Source organism: Pan paniscus, chromosome 11, assembly GCF_029289425.2.
Source record: "Pan paniscus chromosome 11, NHGRI_mPanPan1-v2.0_pri, whole genome shotgun sequence".
NCBI classification, from domain to species: domain Eukaryota; kingdom Metazoa; phylum Chordata; class Mammalia; order Primates; family Hominidae; genus Pan; species Pan paniscus.
Genome location: NC_073260.2, coordinates 41,529,644 through 41,551,116, shown reverse-complemented (window position 1 = coordinate 41,551,116; position 21,473 = coordinate 41,529,644). Strand labels below are relative to the sequence as shown.

At 40.7% G+C, this 21,473-nt stretch overlaps 2 protein-coding genes across 7 annotated transcripts in view; both read right to left on the bottom strand.

Moving 5' to 3' along the window:
• TRMO (tRNA methyltransferase O) overlaps positions 1 to 16,145 on the bottom strand; it is a 28,774-nt gene extending 12,629 nt beyond the window's left edge. Inside the window, exons 1-4 of one of the 3 annotated variants that reach the window (XM_003820618.4) lie at positions 15,993 to 16,145; positions 9,822 to 9,996; positions 7,066 to 7,223; positions 3,620 to 4,276 (exon numbers count right to left, since the gene is read on the bottom strand). In XM_003820618.4, the coding sequence (XP_003820666.2) occupies positions 3,620 to 4,276; positions 7,066 to 7,223; positions 9,822 to 9,996; positions 15,993 to 16,068 (1,066 nt within the window). In that variant the 5' untranslated portion in view covers positions 16,069 to 16,145. The remainder of the gene's footprint in view (positions 1 to 3,619; positions 4,277 to 7,065; positions 7,224 to 9,821; positions 9,997 to 15,992) is intronic. The other 2 variants (XM_008974057.5, XM_024930191.4) reach the window with 2 other exon arrangements.
• A 2,934-nt stretch (positions 16,146 to 19,079) lies between these two features.
• The window catches only part of HEMGN (hemogen), a 70,748-nt gene continuing 68,354 nt past the window's right edge, over positions 19,080 to 21,473 (bottom strand). For all 4 annotated transcript variants that reach the window (XM_008974059.4, XM_055117820.1, XM_034967849.2 and 1 more), the window contains exon 5: positions 19,080 to 21,022. In XM_008974059.4, the coding sequence (XP_008972307.1) occupies positions 20,928 to 21,022 (95 nt within the window). In that variant the 3' untranslated portion in view covers positions 19,080 to 20,927. The remainder of the gene's footprint in view (positions 21,023 to 21,473) is intronic.

The following is a 21,473-nucleotide window of genomic DNA, read 5'->3' as shown; positions in this document are numbered from 1 at the left end:
CTGCCTACTCATCCTGCCAGGCTCAGCTCAAGCACTGTTTCCTTCCACACTCCCTCCCAGACACAAGTCAGGATTCTCCTCTCAGAGTGCCCACAGCACTCTGCCCAGACCTTTACTCCAGCACCAAACTTCCTCCCACTTCAACACCTTTAACCTCTTCTAGACTCAGAACTTCCTGAAGTCACTTCTTATTTCTGCAACAGCTCTGAATTTTGCTGTTTGCTATCAATCAGTTCCTGTTTTGTAGTTACACTGCATAATTTCTCATTTTAATCATTTTTTTAATCAGTAAGGCATATTTCAAACATCTGACACATACTGCACTGCAGTTTAAAAAACAAAACTTTCCAGGCCGGGTGTGGTGGCTCACGCCTGTAATCCCAGCTACTCAGGAGGCTGAGGGAGGAGAATCGCTTGAACCCGGGAGGAGGCGGTTGCGGTGAGCCGAGATCGCGTCACTACACTCCAGCCTGGGTGACAGAGTAAGACTCCGTCTCAAAAAAAAAAAAAAAAGAAAGAAAAAAGAAAAGAAAGAAAAACAAAACTTTCCATAGTAGGTTGCATTCGACAATAACCACAGGACAAGTGGTAAGCATAAAGTGTCTAGAAGGCAAGACTGTTTTGTTCCACCATAAAATCCTTTTACAACTGACCAGCTTCCTCCCATCAACTGTATACAGTGATGTAATGATTTCCATCAACAAAACTTTTAAAAATAAAAAGATCAATTTTAAAATCAAAAGCTTTGTTTAAAAGTAAAGCCTTAGGAGCCAAAGAGAAGCAAAACCCTCAAGTGGCATCACCACTCATGACCACGAGACTGCCGTGTCTAGAAGTGCAGGGGGTGCCCTGCATACAGCACTTGGCTGAAGTTTGCATGTTGGGGCTAAAACCAGTTCCTGGGCCCTGGCAGGTGGCTGCCTCCACCCAGAGGAAGGGGTGGCTTTTCCTTTGCAAGAGGCAACAGTGTGGGCTGGCTGTGGCTCTGACAGGAAGAAATGGGGAAATCTCAGAGTCAGTTGGCATGTATCTCCAGTCCCAACTTTTAGACTTCTTTTTCCCATCAGAAAAACCTCCTTCAGGTTGGACTATCAAAGCCAAATACCCCCCTAGCCTCTTCATTCTCTCCCTGCTAGTAAAGCAGGGGAAAATCTAGTATCTTTGGTTGTGTAAGCCTTTATTTTCTGGATATAGAATGAAAGTCTTCATTGTCTCAATAAGGAACTCCAGCTTGCCTTTGCATGTCACTGAGGTGTGACATCCCAGAAATCACACAGGTAGTGATCTGACCCCAGAGATGGTCGCCTGCTCTCTGGGGATACGGACATCAAGTTTCTCTGCCTTTTACTTCTCCCAAGATCAAAACTCAAGTCCTTACAATGACCTATAGAACCCTTAGGTGACCTCGTCCCTTTTCTAGTGCCTCTTTGACCTCATATCCTTCTGCTCAGCCCTCCTCAGTCCACTCTGGCCACATGACCTCAAACGTGCCACGCACCCTCCACTTTGCGGCTGTGCACTGGCTGTCCCTCAGGCCAGCATGTCCTTTCTCTGGACAGGCTGGCTCACGTCTTCACCTCTTTGACCTTTGCTCATATGTGTCTTTCTCAGTGAGGCCCACTGGGGCCACCTATTTAAAATTGCAACAGGCTAGGTGCAGTGGCTCACACCTGTAATCCCTGCACTTTGGGAGGCTGAGACAGAGGATCCCCTGACCCCCAAGAGTTCAAGACAAGTCTGGGCAACAAAATGAGACCCCGTCTCTTTAAAAATTCAAAATAGGTTGGGCACGGTGGCTCACACCTGTAATCTGGGCACTTTGGGAGGCCAAGGCGGGGGAATCGCAAGGTCAGGAGATCAAGACCATGCTGCCTAACACGGTGAAACTCAGTCTCTACTAAAAATACAAAAAATTAGCTGGGTGTGGTGGCGGGCGCCTGTAGTCCCAGTTACTCAGGAGGCTGAGGCAGGTGAATGGCGTGAACCTGGGAGGCGGAGCTTGCAGTGAGCCGAGATCGAGCCACTGCACTCCAGCCTGGGCGACAGAGCGAGACTCCGTCTCAAAAAAAAAAAAAAAAAAAAAAAAATCAAAATATTAGCCAGGTGTTGTGGTGCACACCTGCAGTCCCAGCTACACAGAAGGCTGAGGTGGGAGGACTGCTTGAGCCCCGAAGGTTGAGGCTGCAGTAAGCCATGTTCTTGCCACTGCACTCCAGTCTGGGTGACAGAGTGAGACCCTGTCTCAAAAATAAAATAAAATAGTAACAACACTCCAAGCCTGCTGTATTCTCTCTTAAATTTTTCAGTAACTCTTATCACCTTCTAATATTATATAATGTTGAATATGTTTGGTCTAATAACTTGATTGCTTATTATACTTTTAATTTGTCTCTCTCCTCCCCATTAGAATGCAAGCTCCATGACAGCAGGGGTTTTTTATATCTGTTTTGTTCACTGATGTATTCCAAGAACCTAGACCAATGTCTGGTATGTAGCAGAAGCTCAGTAAACAACTGTAGAATGAATAAATGAACTTCCCTCTTTATATGGTTATGCTGGCTCCTTACTGAGTTGTAACACAAAGAACAGCTTTTTGCAATCTGACATCTCCTTGGCAACCAGCTTCTTCTTTTTGATGGAGTCTCACTCTGTCACCCAGGCTGGAGTACAGTGGCAACATCTCGGCTCACTGTAACCTCTGCCTCCTAGGTTCAAGCAATTCTCCTGCCTCAGCCACCCGAGTAGCTGAAATTACAGGCACCTGCCACCACAACTGGCTTTTTGTATTTTTAATAGAGATAGGGTTTCATCATGTTGGCCAGGCTGGTCTTGAACTCCGGACCTCAAGTGATCCACCCACCTCAGCCTCCCAAAGTGCTGGGATTACAGGAGTGAGCCACCGTGCCCAGCCTGAAATTAGTTACTTCTTACTGGTATCGCTGTATCCACATCTTAACAGCCCCTTCCTTCATCCTAGGCTACTGCTTGGGATCTGCTGTGGGCTGGGGAAACCAGATAACATTTGTTAAGAACCATGTGTTAAAGTAAGCAGGCTCCATGTAAGAGCCCTGTGGCCTCTCTTCTGCAGCAAAGTGTATGCCTCTAGCAGTGGGACTTTGTTGGGGCAAGTTCTGTGCTAAGAGACTCCTCCCCTCTGACTCTGGGCTCCTAGAGTCCTCTGTGCCAGAGGCTGAGCTATCGGCTACCTGACAGTCAGAATACAATGCAACATTTCTCAAGTCAGACAGTAAAACAAATAAGAAAACTTTATGTACATAAGTATAGAACAAGCACAATTTAGCTTCTGAATGATATTTGAAGACTCTAAGAACTACTGTAGCAAGTAGACAAGGGGCTGTAAGTCATAGGCCACCTTGTGAGGCAGCAGCCACTCTCTGCCAATGCTTTACTGACAGCCTGGAACTAACTGTGCTGACCACACAGTTGTCCAACAAAAGTCATCACATGATGGTACTGCAAAAATATTATTTTATACCTGTTTCCTAAAAACCAGTCATACTGACAAACACTCCACATACCTGCCTTCACAAATACCAAACTTGGCTAAATCTCAAAGTAAAAGTTCATCTCTCATTCAGAATGAGGAAACTGAAGATACCTTGTGAACTGAGCTGCCCAAGGTCCATCTCTGCATGAGGAGTAAACCGCACTTCTAAAGTGGCCACAGGAGCCTCTGTCACCCAGGCAGGAACCACGCTGCGGGGAGCTCCATCAGCCCTTCCAGCAGGGCAGTGAGGGGCCATGGGCTGTGTCTCTGCCCTGCTTCCTTGCAAGACTGCTGCTCCTTCCACTCTTTCTAGCTTCTTGTCTGTACCTTTCTCTGAAAAGCTCTTCTCTGGGCAATATGGGCCAATTTGTTCTTCTGCCACGCTGGAACTCTGATCACATCTTGATTCCAAACCAAAATCCGCTGCTATCTCCCTGTGCATAGGAAATGCTTGCTGAATTTTGGCTGTGTCACTGTGTGTCAGGTAGTTTTCTTCTGAAGTTCTGTCTTCAGGACATTTAGGTTTCTTCTTAGTGCTATGGTGGGGTTGTGGCTCATCACACCCTGAGAGCTGTCGCTGGTCACAGCTGTCAGTCTTGCTGTCAGACTGGGACACAGTGTTTGGTGTATGTTGGTTATTCTGTAAATTAAAGTCTGCTAAAGGCTCCATCACATTTTGCGGTGAGTCATACTCAGCTATGTAGGGCTTGATGTCTAGTACGGGTGTGCCATGTATCATGTCAATTCCAGAAAGGTATATAGCTCCACCTATGACATAAAAACGTGAAAAATGAAGAACAGTGCAAACACTTGGAGAATACAGTCACACCCCAGAATCCTCTAACACTGTCTGCTTACGCCTCACTGCACTTACTCATAATTCTCTCACATAGACCTAGTACCAACACACACCCTTCTTGCTACCTGGTAGCCCATCCTCTTCTCTACCTATCAAGCTCCTACTTGCTCTTTGAGGCCCTCAAAAGCACACCTTTTACAAAGCCTTTCTGGCTCCTCCAGACAAAAGCATTCTTTCCTACAGTCCCCATAGAGAAGCCTGTGCACAAACCTCTGCTAGAGCCCTTTCCCCATGGTAGGGTAGTGACCTGCTTAGAGTCTTCATCCCTAGACGCAGGCAGGCCCCTTAACACAGGCTGGGACCAACTCATCTTTGTATCACTGGTGCTTCTGTTCCAGGGATATAGTAGTCCTCAGTATATCTCTGTGGGACCAATGAAGGTTCTTACTGTGGCAAACAGATCCAAAAGTGGCCCTGTGACCCACACGTCCTGAAGTTCATGCCCTTATATAATCCTTCCCCTTGAGTGTGACTGGCTTCTAACCAACAGAATATGGCAAAAGAGGTATGATGTCCCTCCAGTGACTATGCTTTTCATTAGCACTGCTGCTGGCTGGAAGACTCACTCAAGAGACTCTCCTTGAAGGCTTGCTGAAGTAGGCAGGCGTGCTAGGAAGCCCACATAGCAAGGAACTGCAAACAGCCTTTAGACACTGAGGGCAGCCTCCAGCCAACAACCAGCAAGAATCTGGGGCCGCCAGTCCTACTACGATGGCAAGGAAATCAATGTGGCCAACAGTCTGAGTGAGCTTAAGCAGATTCTTCCATGGTCAAGCCTCCAGATAAGAACTCATATCAGCAGACAATTTAATTGCAGTCTAGTGAGACCTAAGCAGATGACCTAGTTAAGCTGTGCCCATCCTTCTGACCCACAGATACATAATAATGTTTCAAACACATAATACATGTGTGTTGTTTAAACTGATGATTCTGTGGTAATTTGTTACACAACAATAGAAATCTAATACATCCATCAAGACTCAAAAGATTAAGCAGCACATAAGTCAGCATTACCAAATACTAAAGACAAGTCTCCAGCTGTCCCACTGGACAGATGCCGTCCAGTTACTTCTACAAATAGTCATCTACTAACCTTACTCTTGGAAAATAGGCCAAATGAGAACAGAAAAACTGCATGCAGTCACATTTGATTCCGTCTCCATTTAAGAAAAACGTAACTAACACAGGACCCTGATTTCTGAAACATGTTATTATGAATGAGCTGGAACTCTGGAAAGATGATTCTGGACGTGCTAGATGATAAATTATGCCTAACAATATCTGTAGGAAAAAGAAAGGCACTGTAGCATAAGGAAGACTTCAAAGGATTTAGAGTCAGATGACCACCTGGCTGGATGCTATTAGACAGATTATCTAATCTTAAAGAGCCCTAGTTTCCTCACCTATGAGATGAGGATTTCTACTTTGTCAAACCCACGAAGCCACTGTGAGATAAGGTACGCGAACACTGTTTACTAACTGTAAAGCACTGCACAAACCACTAGTTGCCATAAAGCTTATATAGTAATGTCTACAGTGCTACTGTGTTTGCCTTTTAACCTATCTGACTTGACCTCCCCAATTGAAACATTAAGTTCTTTAGGGCATGGATTTCTATTTTCATCTGATTTGTTTATCACTATAGCTCTAGCACCTAGGACAATGTCTGGCACATATTCAGTGCTAGAAAATATGTCCCTGAATAATCGTAAAATCTTCTAGTACTTGCTATCCAAGTTTGTTAGCCATTACAAATTGATAAAATTCAAGGTGGATCAGCTACTGAATTTTTCTGAGAAAACTACCTAAGGCCCAGTTGAGTACAATCCAGTGGGAGAGTTCAAGTTCTGGGAAAGAACAAGTAAAATAACTGCTCTCATCTATTTAGTGTCCAATAGCCTGAAAAAGTAGTTTTAGAACTTCTCTCTTACAAGATTCTCAAAATATGCTGTGGAATCACAGAGGAAGCAGGTCCTTCTCCTTTGCCAACTTCACAACCAGCAGGCTGAAGCCTGGAATGGTCTCTTGACTCCTAGTTTACCTGCCATTTCATCTGCTGCCTCTATAACAAATGCATCTGTTAGGTCAGAATGGAATGCTTTCCATAAATGCGTAACTAGGTTATATACGAACACACAGTTAAAACTAGTTAGTTTAAAACTTCTACAATCTGACTAATGTTTGTCCTTGTAGTGTGATTCATCCCAGACTCCTGCCACACAGCACAGTTGACATCAGCACTGCAGCCATGATGTCTGTCCATTTCCCCAAGGCTGCAAGGAAGGAATGATATACCACCAGTCTATGTGTTTTCCATATGTGCATGTACAATGAGTTATTGTGTGTTAAATTGGAAAGTGTCCATTTATTTTTAATCATTTTGTATTTACTGCATTCCAAGTCAGAGAAACTTTGGTTACTAATTTAATGATTCTGAAATTTGTGTTATTTCTAAATAATTTAATAGTTTTGGATATATGCAATAATATAAACAAGCTCTGAGCATCCTATGAGTTTATTTCAACATTTTTCAATGCTAACATTCTTTTAATCATTGTATTTTCTTCAATGTCTGGTGGTTCTCAGGAGTTAACATCATTGGTACTCGTCTGAATAAACAGCCAGTAGTGAATGCTGTTTATTTTATAAGGCTTTTTTGGGTGAGGAAAAAGGTAAAAGTACAAATGAAATGGGTTACCTTCTACCTTTTCCAGCTTGGCCAGGGTCAGTCCTATTGCATTGGGACGATGAGGGCTCCTTGTGGAAAAAACTCCAGTCTTTGCACCGTTCAGCCTAGGAGGCTGCACTTTTGCCTTACAGCTCAAATGACCATTTTTGTGAAAAACAAACAAAATCCTATAGAAAACGAAACAAACCACGGAATAAGAAAAGAGCACAAGTTATTTTACCACAATGATCTGATGGGGAAAAAAATGCAATCTCCCACAAATTAACAGAAATCATGTTTTAAATAGTATTAACTTGTAATCTGGTAGGAAGAAAATAACACCATCCGCTTTCCTTAAAGGAAGAGACAGAATCTCATCTCTACATCCTTTGCAGCTAACACAACAACTGGCACACAGTAGGAACTTAAGAGACGTTTATCAAGTGCCCAATAAACAATATTTACTAAGTGTCTGCTGTTTGCCAGGTAGTACGGTAAAACATTTTTACACTCATTTCATACAATCGTCTTAACTATCTTAAGTAATATAATTTATCCCCCATTTTTGGGATGAGGAAATTGAAGTTCAGAAATGTTAAATACCTTTACCAGACCTTCCTTTTTTTTTCCATTTGGCATGACTAGACCTTCCTAAAAAAGATACAAAACCAAGAAGCCAAGAAGAAAAACTAACGGATTTGAACTCATGAAATCATTACATTTATGTACTACAAAATGTCAGCCTAAGAGAAAACGTTTGCTACATACATAATGGACCATAGGTTAATATCTGTGGCACACAAATTGTTCCTACAAATTACTAAGGACAACCCAACATAGGACACTATGCAAAGAACATGAATAAGTAATTCACAAAAAAATGGCAAGTAGCTAAGAACCATATGAAAAGATGTTGAGCTTCACTAATAATTAGAAATTTCTAAATTTAGAAATTAAACTAAAAATCCAAAATACTCTTTTTCCCCATCAGGCAAAAATGTAAAAAACTGATAACATATTGTGTTGGGAAGGGTGTAAGAAAAAGGTCATTTGCATATATTATTGAAGTACACATTGGTTAATTTTAGAGGATAATTTGGAAGTAGTTCCCCAAAATTCTAAATATGCTTACCTTCTAACCCAATATATCCACTTCTGATATCCTGTTCATAAAAATACATAAGTGGCCAAGAATGTGTCTAAGGGGGTTTGTCACAGTTACTATAACAACAACATAGCCCTCCACTAACAAGAGTGTGTATATTACAAAATATACATCTATATTTTGTAATAATAGACAGCTATTAAAGAAAAAAAGGTAAATCTACTGTCGTGAAAGTTCTCCATGGTATATACTGTTATGTGAAGAAAACATACTTTTTTTAAAAAAGCAAATACCCACTCTGTATGTATATATTTGTTTCTATGTGTACTTGAAAAAGAAAAAATTAAAAGGTCTGGCAGGATCTACACCATGCTGTTAACAGTAATAAGCTCTGATGAGTGGTTGGGGTTAGGGAGAGAGGGGAGGAAAACAGGAGGGATAAGGAAAAATCTCTTTATATACTTCTGAACCCATTTTTTCCATCATCAATGTTTTTAACTTAAATAATTCAATCAGGATCATAATACAAACTAGGTCAGAACATACATTTTCTTTCTAATCTACTCTTGTCCCCAAATTGACATGAAAAATAAACTATTTCAGAATATACACTTAATTTTTAGGTCTCTACCAATAAAAACAGACCGATTCAGACTGCTGATGTTGAGGTGAGGAAGAATAAACACGGACAGAATTTGAAATGACAACAAACAATGCTAGTATAACACAGGCCCTAATATAGGTAACACTTAAAGTATCCAGATTTCTACAGTGTCTTGTCTTTTAGGAGTATACTTAATTCTACATGAGTCTAGAGCAGGATCTGCAAACTTTTTCTGTAAAAGGTCAGAGAGTAATATTTTAGGACATGCAGGCCAACCAGTCACTATAGAGACTATTCAACTCTGCTGCTATAGCATGAAAGCAGCCACAAACAATACTTAAACAAATGGACATGACTTTGTTCCCATAAAAATAATTTACAAAAATGGGCCATAGTTTACTGACCCCTGGTCTAGAGGGCAGAATAATGACCCAGGGGCAGAGTCAAGGAGGTCTATAATTTCCACTCAACAGAAGGCATTCATCACCATTAGAACCAACTGCAAATGGAACATGCCACCTCAGTGGATCCCAAGCTTCCCTGAGGATCTCTAAATGACACAGATAATCATATGCACAAATACAGTACAAAATTCCATACAACAGGCTGGTTCAAAGGTAGTGAGTTATCTCAATTGATTGTTCACAGTCAGTTACAGATTGAACTTTTTGTTCTACTTTTCCCCTCTTCTCACTACTGCACTTGTCTTAAAAAATAAAAAAAATAAAAAATCCATGCAAAAGATGAGAGTTCCAGCCTGGGCAACATGGTGAAACCCCATCTCTACCAAAAATACAAAAAAGAATTAGCCAGGCATGGTGGCATACACCTGCGGTCCCAGCTACTCAGGAGGCTGAGGTGGAAGGATACCTTGAGCTCAGGAGGCAGAGGTTACAGTGCGCTGCTATTGCACCACTGTACTCCAACCTGGGTGACAGAGACCCCTACTCAAAAACAAAACAAAACAAAGATGAGGGTGGTCTGGATGGCAGACTCCAAGGTTGCCTTCAACTAGAGTACTTTATTCGGGGGCAAGTTCTGGCCCAAAATCCTACATCTAACTATAAAGCAACTTACCAAACATGAGAAAACTGTTCTAGGCCCATCAAGGAATGTTCAGGATTATTAAAGATCCTCTTTCTAATCCTCAAACAGGCTCGAGAATAGCTACAAATGGATGGCTGTCTTGGAGTACCATTCTTGGCCGAGAAACAAGATTCCAAGTAGCCAACTGGCTCAGTTAAAAGATTCCCTACAGGAGAAAATTAGGTAAAAAATTATTAGTCAAAAGGTCAAACCAAGTTGTAAGAAAACATGTTTTCTCTAATGCATTGGTTTCATAGTTTTAAAATCTTAGTGTCGTGCAACTATAAAAATGATTTTTATAGTATTCATGAATACGTATAAGTATTCTCATCATTACATACACACACATACACATACATCATTACATACATAGTAATATCCCTTTAGATATACTAGAAAGAATAATGGTCCAAGAAAGAAAGAAAGAATGAAAGTAAGGGGGCATTTTCAGAATACCTACTATGACCATAATTAAAATTCTACGCTACCAATACTAAGTCATGTGACTCTGGCCAGGGCTATGAGCGTATTTCTTTCTTTCTTTTTTTTTTTTTTTTTTTTTGAGATGGAGTCTCGCTGTGTCGCCCAGGCTGGAGTGCAGTGGCCCGATCTCGGCTCACTGCAACTTCTGCTTCCCGGGTTCAAGCATTTCTCCTGCCTCAGCCTCCCCAGTAGCTGGGATTACAGGCGCCCGCCACCACGCTCAACTTTTTTTTTTTTTTTTTTTTTTGTATTTTTAGTAGAGATGGGGTTTCACCATATTGGTCAGGCTGGTCTTGAACTCTTGATCCGCCCACCTCGACCTCCCAAAGTGCTGGGATTAAGGCGTGAGCCACAGTGCTTGGCCTATGAGGGTATTTCTAATAGAGGAGAGAGTGCACACAAAAGTAAATGAGAAATGTCATAGCATATGCAGGGAACAAGCTATTTTGATTGGCTGGAGTATGAAATAAGAGGCAGAGAATAATGAAAGATGAGGAAACACTGGGTATACATAAGTAAGGATATCTTCAATTGAAAGCAACAGAACATATGAAATAAACTAATTTAAGCAATAAAGAGAGTTTATAAGCTCATGGTGCTAAAATATCTAGAGGCAAGGTAAATTTCAAGTTAGGCTTGGTCCAGTAGCCTACTGCCCCTCTAGAATATAAGCTCCATGTGGGCAGTTTTTCTGTCTTGTTTATCGCTGCATTCTCATTGTCTAGTACATTGCCTGCAACAGAGTAGGTACTCAAAAAATTCATGTTGCATGGAAGAAAAGATCATATATGTCTAAACTGATTAATGTGGAAACTGAAAAAGTAAAAGAATAATATATATAATATAATCCCACTTATGGAAATTTGTTACATATTTACCTTCTTAAACACATACAGGTATGTTTGGAAAGCTATCTGGAAGGATATGCACCAAATGCTGTGTTTTGTTTTTTGTTTTTTGTTTTTTTTTTTTTGAGACAGAGTCTTGCTCTGTTGCCCAGACTGGAGTGCAGTGGCACGATCTCAGCTCACTGCAATCTCCACCTCCCAGGCTCAAGCGACTCTCGTGCCTCAGTCTCCCAAGTAGCTGGGATTATAGGCACGTGCCACCATGCCCATCTAATTTTTTTTTTTTTTTTTTTTTTTTTTTTTGTAGAGAAGGGGTTTTACCATGTTGGCCAGGCTGGTCTTAAACTCCTGACCTCCAGCAATCTGCCCATCTCGGCCTCTCAAAGTGCTAGTATTATAGGTGTGAGCCACCACACCTGGCCAATATTCACCAATTTTTTTAACAGTGGTTAATCTGGGTGGTGAGATTTTTAAATTACCTTTAAATTTAACTTCGTAATTTCTATAATATTTGAAGTGTTTTCAATAATCACAAATTAGGCCAGGCGCGGTGGCTCACGCCTGTAATCCCAACACTTTGGGAGGCTGAGGTGGGCAGATCACCTGAGGTCAGGAGTTCGAGACCAGCCTGGCCAACATGGTGAAACCCCATCTCTACTAAAAGTACAAAAAAAAAAAAATAATTAGCCAGGCATGGTGGTGCATGCCTGGAGTCCCAGCTACTCAGGAAACTGAGTCAGGAGAAGCACTTGACCCTGGGAGGCGGAGGTTGCAGTGAGCCAAGATCACGCCACTGCACTCCAACCTAGGTGAGCGAGACTCCATCTCAAAAAAAAAAAAAATCACAATTTTTTTAAGTAATAACATATTTCAAAAGAAAAAAAAAATGGCCAGACACTATCAATATAAATTTAAAGTCCAAGGTTTCCATGGCTACCACTTTGAATTTATTGATAACTTTTTTATTATTTTCACATTTCATGACAGCGTTATCAATTTCTGAGAGATGATATAAAGACACTTCAGACTTCTATTTCCTGCTTCCTTAAATCTACCCTACCAGCATAAGCAGTAAGACTATAGGTCCGGGGCTGTCCCTCACAGTATCTTTCATTACTCTTCACTTCTAGAAGCTACATTATTTGATACATATAAATATTATATGCAACATACATATAAGTTATATGGCATAATATGATGAAACCCCGTGTATACACCACCCATCCCAAAAACTAGAGCGTTACTAACGACTTATTCTTTTTAGGTTGTTTTTCTCTTACCTCACACCCTTCTTTTCCCTCTGAGATAAACAGAAGCCTGAATTTGGTCTTTATCATTCACTTCCTTTTAGAATATGATTTTGTTACATGTACATGCATGCCTAAACAGTATTTCATTGATTTTTGTCTTTAAGATCTATAAAAACTGGCACCAAACTGTAAGTTGTCTTCTCAGACTTGCTTTTTCTCTCTCAATATTATGAGGCTAAGATCCATCCATACTCTGTATGTTTTTGACAACTGTAATTTTTGTTCAAGTATGTTTACAGGCATTGTTTTCAGTTTTTTGTTTTTTCTTTTTAATCCTCATCCATGCTTCTATGGAACAGATATAGTAGACATCTTAAAAATGAAGAAACTGAGGCCAAACGACCTGGTATATCTTCTTTATGTCTGGAAGATAAATGGCCAAAAAAGACCCCTAGCCCAGCCACAAAATCCCTGTGTCTTCTTTTCATTTGTTCAAGAAACATTTTCTGGCTGATACTCTGGGCACACTGCCCATGAGTTAGCTCTGCTCCACAAAGACAAGAAAAAAAAAAAGAAAGAAATGAAAAGAAAAGAGAAAAGAAAAAGGAAAGAAAAGAAAGGAAAGGGAAAGAAGGGAAAGAAAGGAAAGAAAAGAAAGAGAGAAACACTATTTTCCAAGTGTCTACAATTGCCAGACATTGTGTTAAGTTTGGAGAAAAGATACAAACCAAGAACTCTTACTACAGTGGAATTTAATGGTTGAGGAGACTATCACACCATGCTTCAATATCATGGGAAATGTCCTGTCAGCAGTAAAGTAATCAAAGACTTCTGCCCTTGACTCTTTGATTTGGGGCCTAGGAATTTATATTATAGCTGATTTATCACTTCACTAAATCAATCTATGCCTGTTTTTCACAGATTACACATATGATATGATAAATATAAGTGGCTGCCAATTAGATTTACTTCTATCCTCTTTGTGCATCTCCTTAAGAACATAAGCAAGAAAACACTGGATTAGCAACGAACTGAAAGTATACTCAAGAGCTACTTTGTAAGAGTTCTTCTAACTCTGCTACTCTAAAATGTTTGGGACCACTCTCAAAATACCAAATATCCATATCCTAGTACGTCTGAACTCTTCTGGGATATATTTATACATTCTCTGTGCCCTCCTGGGGATAATGCTATGAAATATAAATGCTATTTGAAGCAGAGACCTGACACTGTTTGCCAAGGGGAATTCTGGTCTTCTTCTTCTTGCCTATCTCAAAACGACAACAACAAAAACCCAAAAGAACAGTAAACACCTACCATTTTGGTAAGCACTGTGCTAAGGACTTGGGGTACAAATATGAACCAGTTCTCGTCCTCAAGGGTTTCCAGTACATTGACAGAGAAAGACAAGTAAATCAACAATTCTAGCTAGGTGCCTTTGCAGGGATAGAGATAAATAAGCACAGGTATGCCAAAAACCAGCACAAGAACCTCATGGAAATGGGGAGAAGTGGTTCCTCAAAGGAGCATGAGAGAATTAGGACTGGTTTCAGAATGCAGAAAGGATAAAAACAACACAGGGCCACTACACTAGCTGTGTGACCATGGGAAAAACTAGCTTCTCTCTCTGAATCCGTTTTCTCATCTACAAAACAAGGGATACTACCTACTTTGGAAAGCTGTAAGAGTACTAATAAAATAGGAAAGCATCCAGTAAAATAGAAGGTGCCCAGCAAGGAGTGCTTTTTAAAGTCCCTGCTCAGGCTTTTTCCTCATTTAAACATTACAACTGTATTAACTGTGTAATAAGTAAAAAGCCAGCAAGCAATCAATGTGGGGTTTTTTGTGTACAGGATTGTCTACACGTCTTGCTCTGAAAATAAGTTCAGGTCCTTTTCATTTCTGCCTGTACTATTAAATTACCCTTCTTAGGCTTTCTGTCCCCACTGCAAGTTCTTCCCCTTCTCAAAATACTCTAGACGAATCCTCAACACTCCTAGAGTTTCTTGTGTTATGCTCTTTAACTTTAAACTTCTCATATTCTCCACTGTTAACAGACTTTGTATTTCTTAGCCTGGTACTCAAGGTTCTTCACAATCAGAATCCAAAGGTTCCCACCTCCCTGTTCCATCCAACACTTTAGACTTCTAGCTCCCCAAATCTATACTGTGTAGACTTCTGAGCCCTGGCTTCTGCGTTTTCCTTCCTGTCAAAATATGAGACCTGTAATCGGCAGTGTGCAACAATTTTTTTTAAATAAGCACATTTGGCCAGGTAATAGCACTTCCAAGAAATTTAACAAAGTTCAAACTTTAGAATGTACACAAACATTTCGGCTTCAAGAGCTTTCTTTTAGAACAATGCAAACTGGCAATAACTTAAATGCTCAGTAACAGGAAGCTGGTTAAATTAGAGCACATATCTAAAACAAAGCGTTAGGCTGGTTGCTGTGGCTCATGCCTGTAATCCCAAAACTTTGGGAGGCTAAGGCAGGTGGATTGCTTAAGCCCAGGAGTTTGAGACCAGCCTGGGCAACACGGTGAGAGCTTGCCTCTACAAAAATTAATAATAACAAAACAAAGTGTTAATTTTTTTTTTTTTTTTTTTTGAGACGGAGTCTCGCTCTGTCGCCCAGGCTGGAGTGCAGTGGCGCGATCTCGGCTCACTGCAAGCCCGCCTCCCGGGTTCATGCCATTCTCCTGCCTCAGCCACCCGAGTAGCTGGGACTACAGGAGCCCACCACCACGCCCGGCTAATTTTTTTGTATTTTTTGGTAGAGACGAGGTTCCACCGTGTTAGCCAGGATGGTCTCGATCTCCTGACCTCGTGATCCGCCCACCTCGGCCTCCCAAAGTGCTGGGATTACAGGCGTGAGCCACTGCGCCCGGCCCAAAGTGTTATAATTAACATTAACTGCCCTGTTAAGATTTTTTTAAAATTATTTTAACGTTACTAAACAGGTCGTATAGTACCTCACTTTCCAAGTGTGTATGCAAAGAAACAAGCATGGAAGGTAGACACCAAGATATTGACAATGGCTTTCTCTGGCAGGTTATTTTAATTTTCTTCCATTTGCTTTCCAGTTTCTAAAGCTAATATATTCCTCTATGAAGACGTCTGAGTAAAGAGAAACAAATTCATGCCTTGTCTTTCTAGGCCCAATTTAAAACTATTTTCTCCCCCCGAAACTTTCCCCCTTCTCTCTCCTCATTGCTACAGCGCAGGATGCCTCTCTATGGCATTTATTAATTCCTAACCCGCCTAACACCACCTCCCATACGCTATGGCAAGGAAACCCCTAAGAGAAAAGTCGCTACGCTGCACATAGCTGCTCCAGCTACTCAGCCAAGACTACGCAGACAGTACAAGTCTTATAACAAAGCGGAACAAGCCAGATGACGTCATCCCGCGCCAAAGCACATCACGTGGTCTCCGCAGCACGTGACCCGTGCCTTCGCCGTAGGTAAAAGAATGACGCACGTCACTTCCAGATCGTGCGTTTCACACCCCTCTCGGCAACGAAGTCCGCTGCCTGAGCCTAAACCTCTCCAGAGTGTGGCACCGCCGGTGTTGGAAGTTACCTGTCTCCAGATCCGGCTTCATGCAGCCGCACGGGGTCGCTGTAGGCCGAGGCCCCGTCTCCTCCAAGGCGCGCATGGCTACTGGTTGCTGAGGTGCCCACCGGACGCATTCAACCTTCCGCTTCCGCTCTCCATGCCTGACGCATGCGCAGTGGCCTCGCCGGCGCGGTCCCGCGAACCCAGGAGAGTGCGCGCGCGCAGGGTGGCGTTGAGGGAAGCTGTGAGTTCTCCATGGGGCGTCGAACCCTATCCCGGGCGTGTGCCCCTCCGGGACCCCAATCTCGTTTATCTTACACACAGCTGCTACAGTTGCCCGCCCTCCTAGGGTAGAATGCGACTCCAGGTTCCCGCGCTTTTTGAGAGGGAACACACCTCCATGAAGAACTCGCAACTATGTCTCTCTCGAAATATTATTAAGTAACCTATACGTCCAGTATGATTCTAATTTTTAAGGGACGTGTATATGTAATTAACACAGAGCGGAAGGACTGGACGTTAAGAAATGTTAAGAATTCTCTGACACCTGTGGTCCCAGCTACCCAGGAGATTGAGGCGGGAGGATCGCTTGAGCCCAGGAGTTTGAGGCTGCAGTGAACCGTGATCGCGCCACTGCACTCCAGCCTGGGTGACAGAGCAAGACCTCGTATCAAAAAAAAAAAAAAAAAATTATCCCTGGGTGGTGGGAAATTTTTCCATAATAGAAGTTGTGCTTTGTCAGAAACAACCCCAAATAAGTCTTATCTCAAGTGTGGTGGATGTTATAAAGGAGCCCTACTATGTGCTAGGGGTTAAGGAGTGGAAACTGTTTCTTGTGCTCCACACCTTACCGGAACTGAAGTGAGAATGGAATTATAAGAGTCAACATGCCATGTGCATTGTGGGGATTATTGTCGTTTCTGGACAGCTCTGAGAAGCTAAGAGCTAACAAGAATCATTTAATCCCATGCAATGACCAGTTGTCCTTGCAATGATAGCCTTTTACCCACTTGTAATGCTGTCTCTCACCTGTAGTAAGTTATCTCTGTATATAATTCTCTTTCTGGGAGAAATTTTAAAATCTTTTATCTTTTTATCTGTTAACATTATCTGCAGTATAAAATATTCAAAAGCATATGAGTCACAGATTGAAAAGTCTAACAACCATGAAAAGATGTTTCCATGTCTGTCCATTTGTCATTGATTTCTGGTAGAAAATAACCAGCAGGAGGAGCCAAATAATTAAAGATTGTGGTTTAAAAAATAAGATAAAACTGATCAAATTCATATAGTGTCTTTTGGCAGGTCATTTTTACAGGACAACTTGGAAAAGGCTGCCATTTTTTTTAGGAGGGACAGCTCTGTGCAGCTGGAGAAACAAGTTTGAAAACCATTGTTTTATATATATATAGCGCGCGCGCGTGTGTGTGTATGTGTGTGTTTATAAAACTGGGCCAGAATTACTGCGCTTGCCACTAGATGGTGGTGTTGCTGAAAATGATAGTCCCGCTTTATTTGTGGAAAGACTAGATTTAAAGAGATATTTGCCCTCCTGGAGGGCATGGTAGACGTTGATAATCACACAAAAAAATATGTAATTACCAAGTGTGACAAGTACTGAAATGCAAAGCTGATTTGAATATACTAGGGAAATAGATTGCTACCTCTTTTATAGGTGAAATTTCTCTTGACTGAAAACAGGAACTTAAATATGCAGCACATTTTTTAGTCTATGGTTTGAAGTTCTTATTATCTTGTCTGGAATTATATGTGATTATTTGCAGTTTATAAGACTTAACCTCTCCTCCAGATGTAAGACCTAGAAATCTGCCTTAAAAACATGACCTAAATAATTATGTAGTCTTCAGCTTGTACTACTTTGAGAAACACTTCTCAGTAGAGTGATTCTTAACCTCTCATTTGGGTGAAGGACCCCTTTGAGAATCAACTAAAGCTTTGAACCGTCTCACACATCATTTTGGCTATAATATCATATGGTTCATGGGTTTCTGACCTAACATGAGAGGAAGGCAGCACAAAGTCAAGCTAGAAGGATTCTTGCAAAACTTTAATTCTGTCACCTAAAGGTTCTAAGCCAAGAAGAACGCCAGAAGAATTTTAGATGCACAGTGATGTTTAAACAAGAATGGTGAGAAAGCAGAAGTTGTGTGTGAATGCAGGGAGTGATGTAAGAGGGCAAGCAGAAAGGGTCCCGAGAGGTGGAGAGAGAAATTCTGCTTCCTCTAATGTACTGCATTCCTCTTTCCCTCTCCTTCCCCATCTCATCTTTGTGCTCCTGTGCACTGTACGTATGCAAATCTCTTAAGGTCCATCTTAATGCAACACTGTTAGAACTTGAGACTTCAGTTTACTCTTTTTTTTCCTCTAATTTTGGCCCACTCTGGCAGGTGAAATTGAGACAGAAGCACATTCCAAAGAAGAAAAAAAAGCACTGAGGAAGTCAGATGTGACTTTGGGTGAGTACCTTCCCTCTATGTTATTCCCTCATCTTTAAGTGAGAGTGATAATCACCGCCTGGCCTATTTCACATACTTTTGTACAGATCAAATAAAATAGTTTATGTGAAAGTATAAATGTTGAAGTGTCATTGAGAGGTAAGAAACTATTATATGGTTGTGGCCGGGCGCGGTGGCTCACTCCTGTAATCCCAGCACTTTGGGAGGCCGAGGAGGATCACGAGGTCAGGAGATCGAGACCATCCTGGCTAACATGGTGAAACCCCGTCTACTAAAAATACAAAAAAAAAAAAATAGCCAAGTGTGGTGGCGGGCGCCTGTAGTCCCAGCTAGTCGGGAGGCTGAGGCAGGAGAATGGCGTGAACCCAGGAGGCGGAGCTTGCAGTGAGCCGAGATGGTGCCACTGCACTCCAGCCTGGGCGACAGAGTGAGACTCTGTCTCAAAAAAAAAAAAAAAAAAAAGAGAAGAAACTATTATGTGGTTGTGCTGCCCTGCCCTCAGTATGTTGTGTAATAAATATAATAGGGGTATGAATAATTGTGCAATGAATACATCCTGATGGTAAAAAATTTAATGTACACACAAAATGGGGTAGGCAGATAGGAGGGAAACAATATTGTAACATCCCACTGTACTAGTGGTTCTCAACCCTACCTCCACTTTAGAATTGTCAGGAGAGCTTTTAAAATAAAAACATCCTAAATGCAATTCTATATCCTGGATTGGACCCTGAAGCAGACAAAGGACATTAGTGGAAAAATTCATGAAAACGGAATAATGTCTGTAGTTAATGGTAGTGTAACTATCCTGATTTCTTAGTTTTGACAAATGGCCCATGGTTATGTAAGACGTTAACATTGGTGTAAACTGGGCGAAAGGTATATAGTAACTTTTGTACTATCATAACAACTTTTCTGTAATTCTAAAATTATTACTCCAAAAACTATTATTTGAAGCATAAAACAATTAAAAAATAAATATACCTATGCCTGTACATCAGCTAGATGGGGGAATCTGAATCCCTGGGGGAGAAGTCTGGACATATATGTATTTTTGAAACCTTCCCAGGTGAGTCTAATGTACCAGAAGGGTTGAGAGAACCACTGCTCTCTCATGTTCATTATACCATGAATGCCTGAGGGACTGTGACCCTGTCTTGTTCTTTGATGTAGCTAGTACCTAGCACAGTGCCTGTATGGAAAGCTTGTGCAAGTGTGTTCTTGCTGAATGAAACTTTATTTGCAAAAATATCCTTAGTCCTCTGTAATAACAGAAGGAAAAGTGAAAACAAAAAATACCGGGGTAGATTTTCAGACATCTTCCCATCCAGAATAGCTTCTATTCCTGCCCCGGTCTCTTGTCGTTTTCAGTTAATCTTTACCATTATCACTATATTTATCATATTCCTAAAATAGTGAAATTGCCATTCCATTGTTCAAAAATCTGACTTCATTCCCCATTTTTAACAAGTGATATATTTCTTGGTTAGGTAAGCAAACTATTCTATGCTCTAGTAATATGAGCTTTTCAGCATGCAAGCCTACTACTATTTCATATGGACTCTACATTAACCATAGTTTGCCTGCAGTTCTCTTGAACATGTTTTGAACTCACCCTTCTCTTTGTCACATACAGTAATGCTGCTATCCTCATCTATGCAAATACTTTCCGTCTTTCAAGGCTTCATGCCTGTGTAATTTTTTCAGGTCACTCCAGCAAAAAGTGAGCATTCTCTGTTTGTATCTACCATTCAAATGGCACCAGCCCTTACTATTTTCTTTTGTGATTATTTGTTTTCTGTTTTATTTCCCCATGAAACCAAATTAACCCCACCGTGGGGTGTTAGATAGGTCTTCTAACCTCCGCAATTCTTAACATGATGGTATCCACACAGTTAAGCATGTAATAATGATTTAATGTACATTATGCACAAATACAATATTTAAAAAATAAAAATAGAAAATCAAAATTCAAATACAAAAGTAAACTACATTCATCACTCCAAAATATCTTTTAAGGAGAATTGTTAAAACTGACCAAAAGAGTCAACTAAAGCCTGAATAAAATTTTGATGCTACTGTTACATTAATAATTGAACAGCATTTACAAGAAAACTATATACTCCCCAAAATGTATGTGTTCAGTCTTAGTCACTTATCTGCTCTTAAGACGTAAATAAATGTTCTTAGGGGGGAAAACCAATTATCCAGTCCTCCCCGCTTCCTTATTTGTCTGTTCCCACCACTATCCTCTCCCCGACATATACACACATACACACACACACACACACACACACATTCTAGCATGATATTGTCTATGTGGTAGAGCCTTAAAAAATGTTATTTCTTTCAGATATGGTCTACAAATAGAAAAAATAATATTAATGAGCATTGTCAAAAGTTTTACAATATTTTGAGAAAATCACGCATAAACTATTAAGCTGTATGTTCCATTGGACCACAACTTTATGGTTGAGCATTGTTAAAACAAAACATAACTATAGACATCATTTTCTGGATGACTCTCATTCAGAATTGCTGGTATTCCTGGCTCTTCTTTGGGTTTTTCTTTCATTTCTGTAAAATCAAATAAAATAAAAAATAGATTCAATAAATTGTATTGGGACAATTGACTCTCCATTTGGAGGAAGAAAAACTGCTTTACAACATACACAACAACAAACCGCAGATGGGGTAAATTTTTAAATACCATAAAGTTATAGAAATAATAGTGTTTTTAGTAATCTTAGGATGCTAAGCAGAACACAGAGACCAGAAACCATAAAGGAAAAGACTAGCAGGTTCGAATACCTAAAGAGTAAAATTATATATGGTGAAAACCACTATAAACAAAGTTAAACCAAATCAAAGACAACTGGAAAAATATTTACAACATATACATAGTAAAAACTATTATTTAAAGAGGTTTTTTTAATCAGAAAAAAGAAAAAATGTTGAATGGGATAAGGATTCAAACAGGCAATTCTTAAAAAATTATATTTATAATAATCCTGAAAAGATGTCTAGT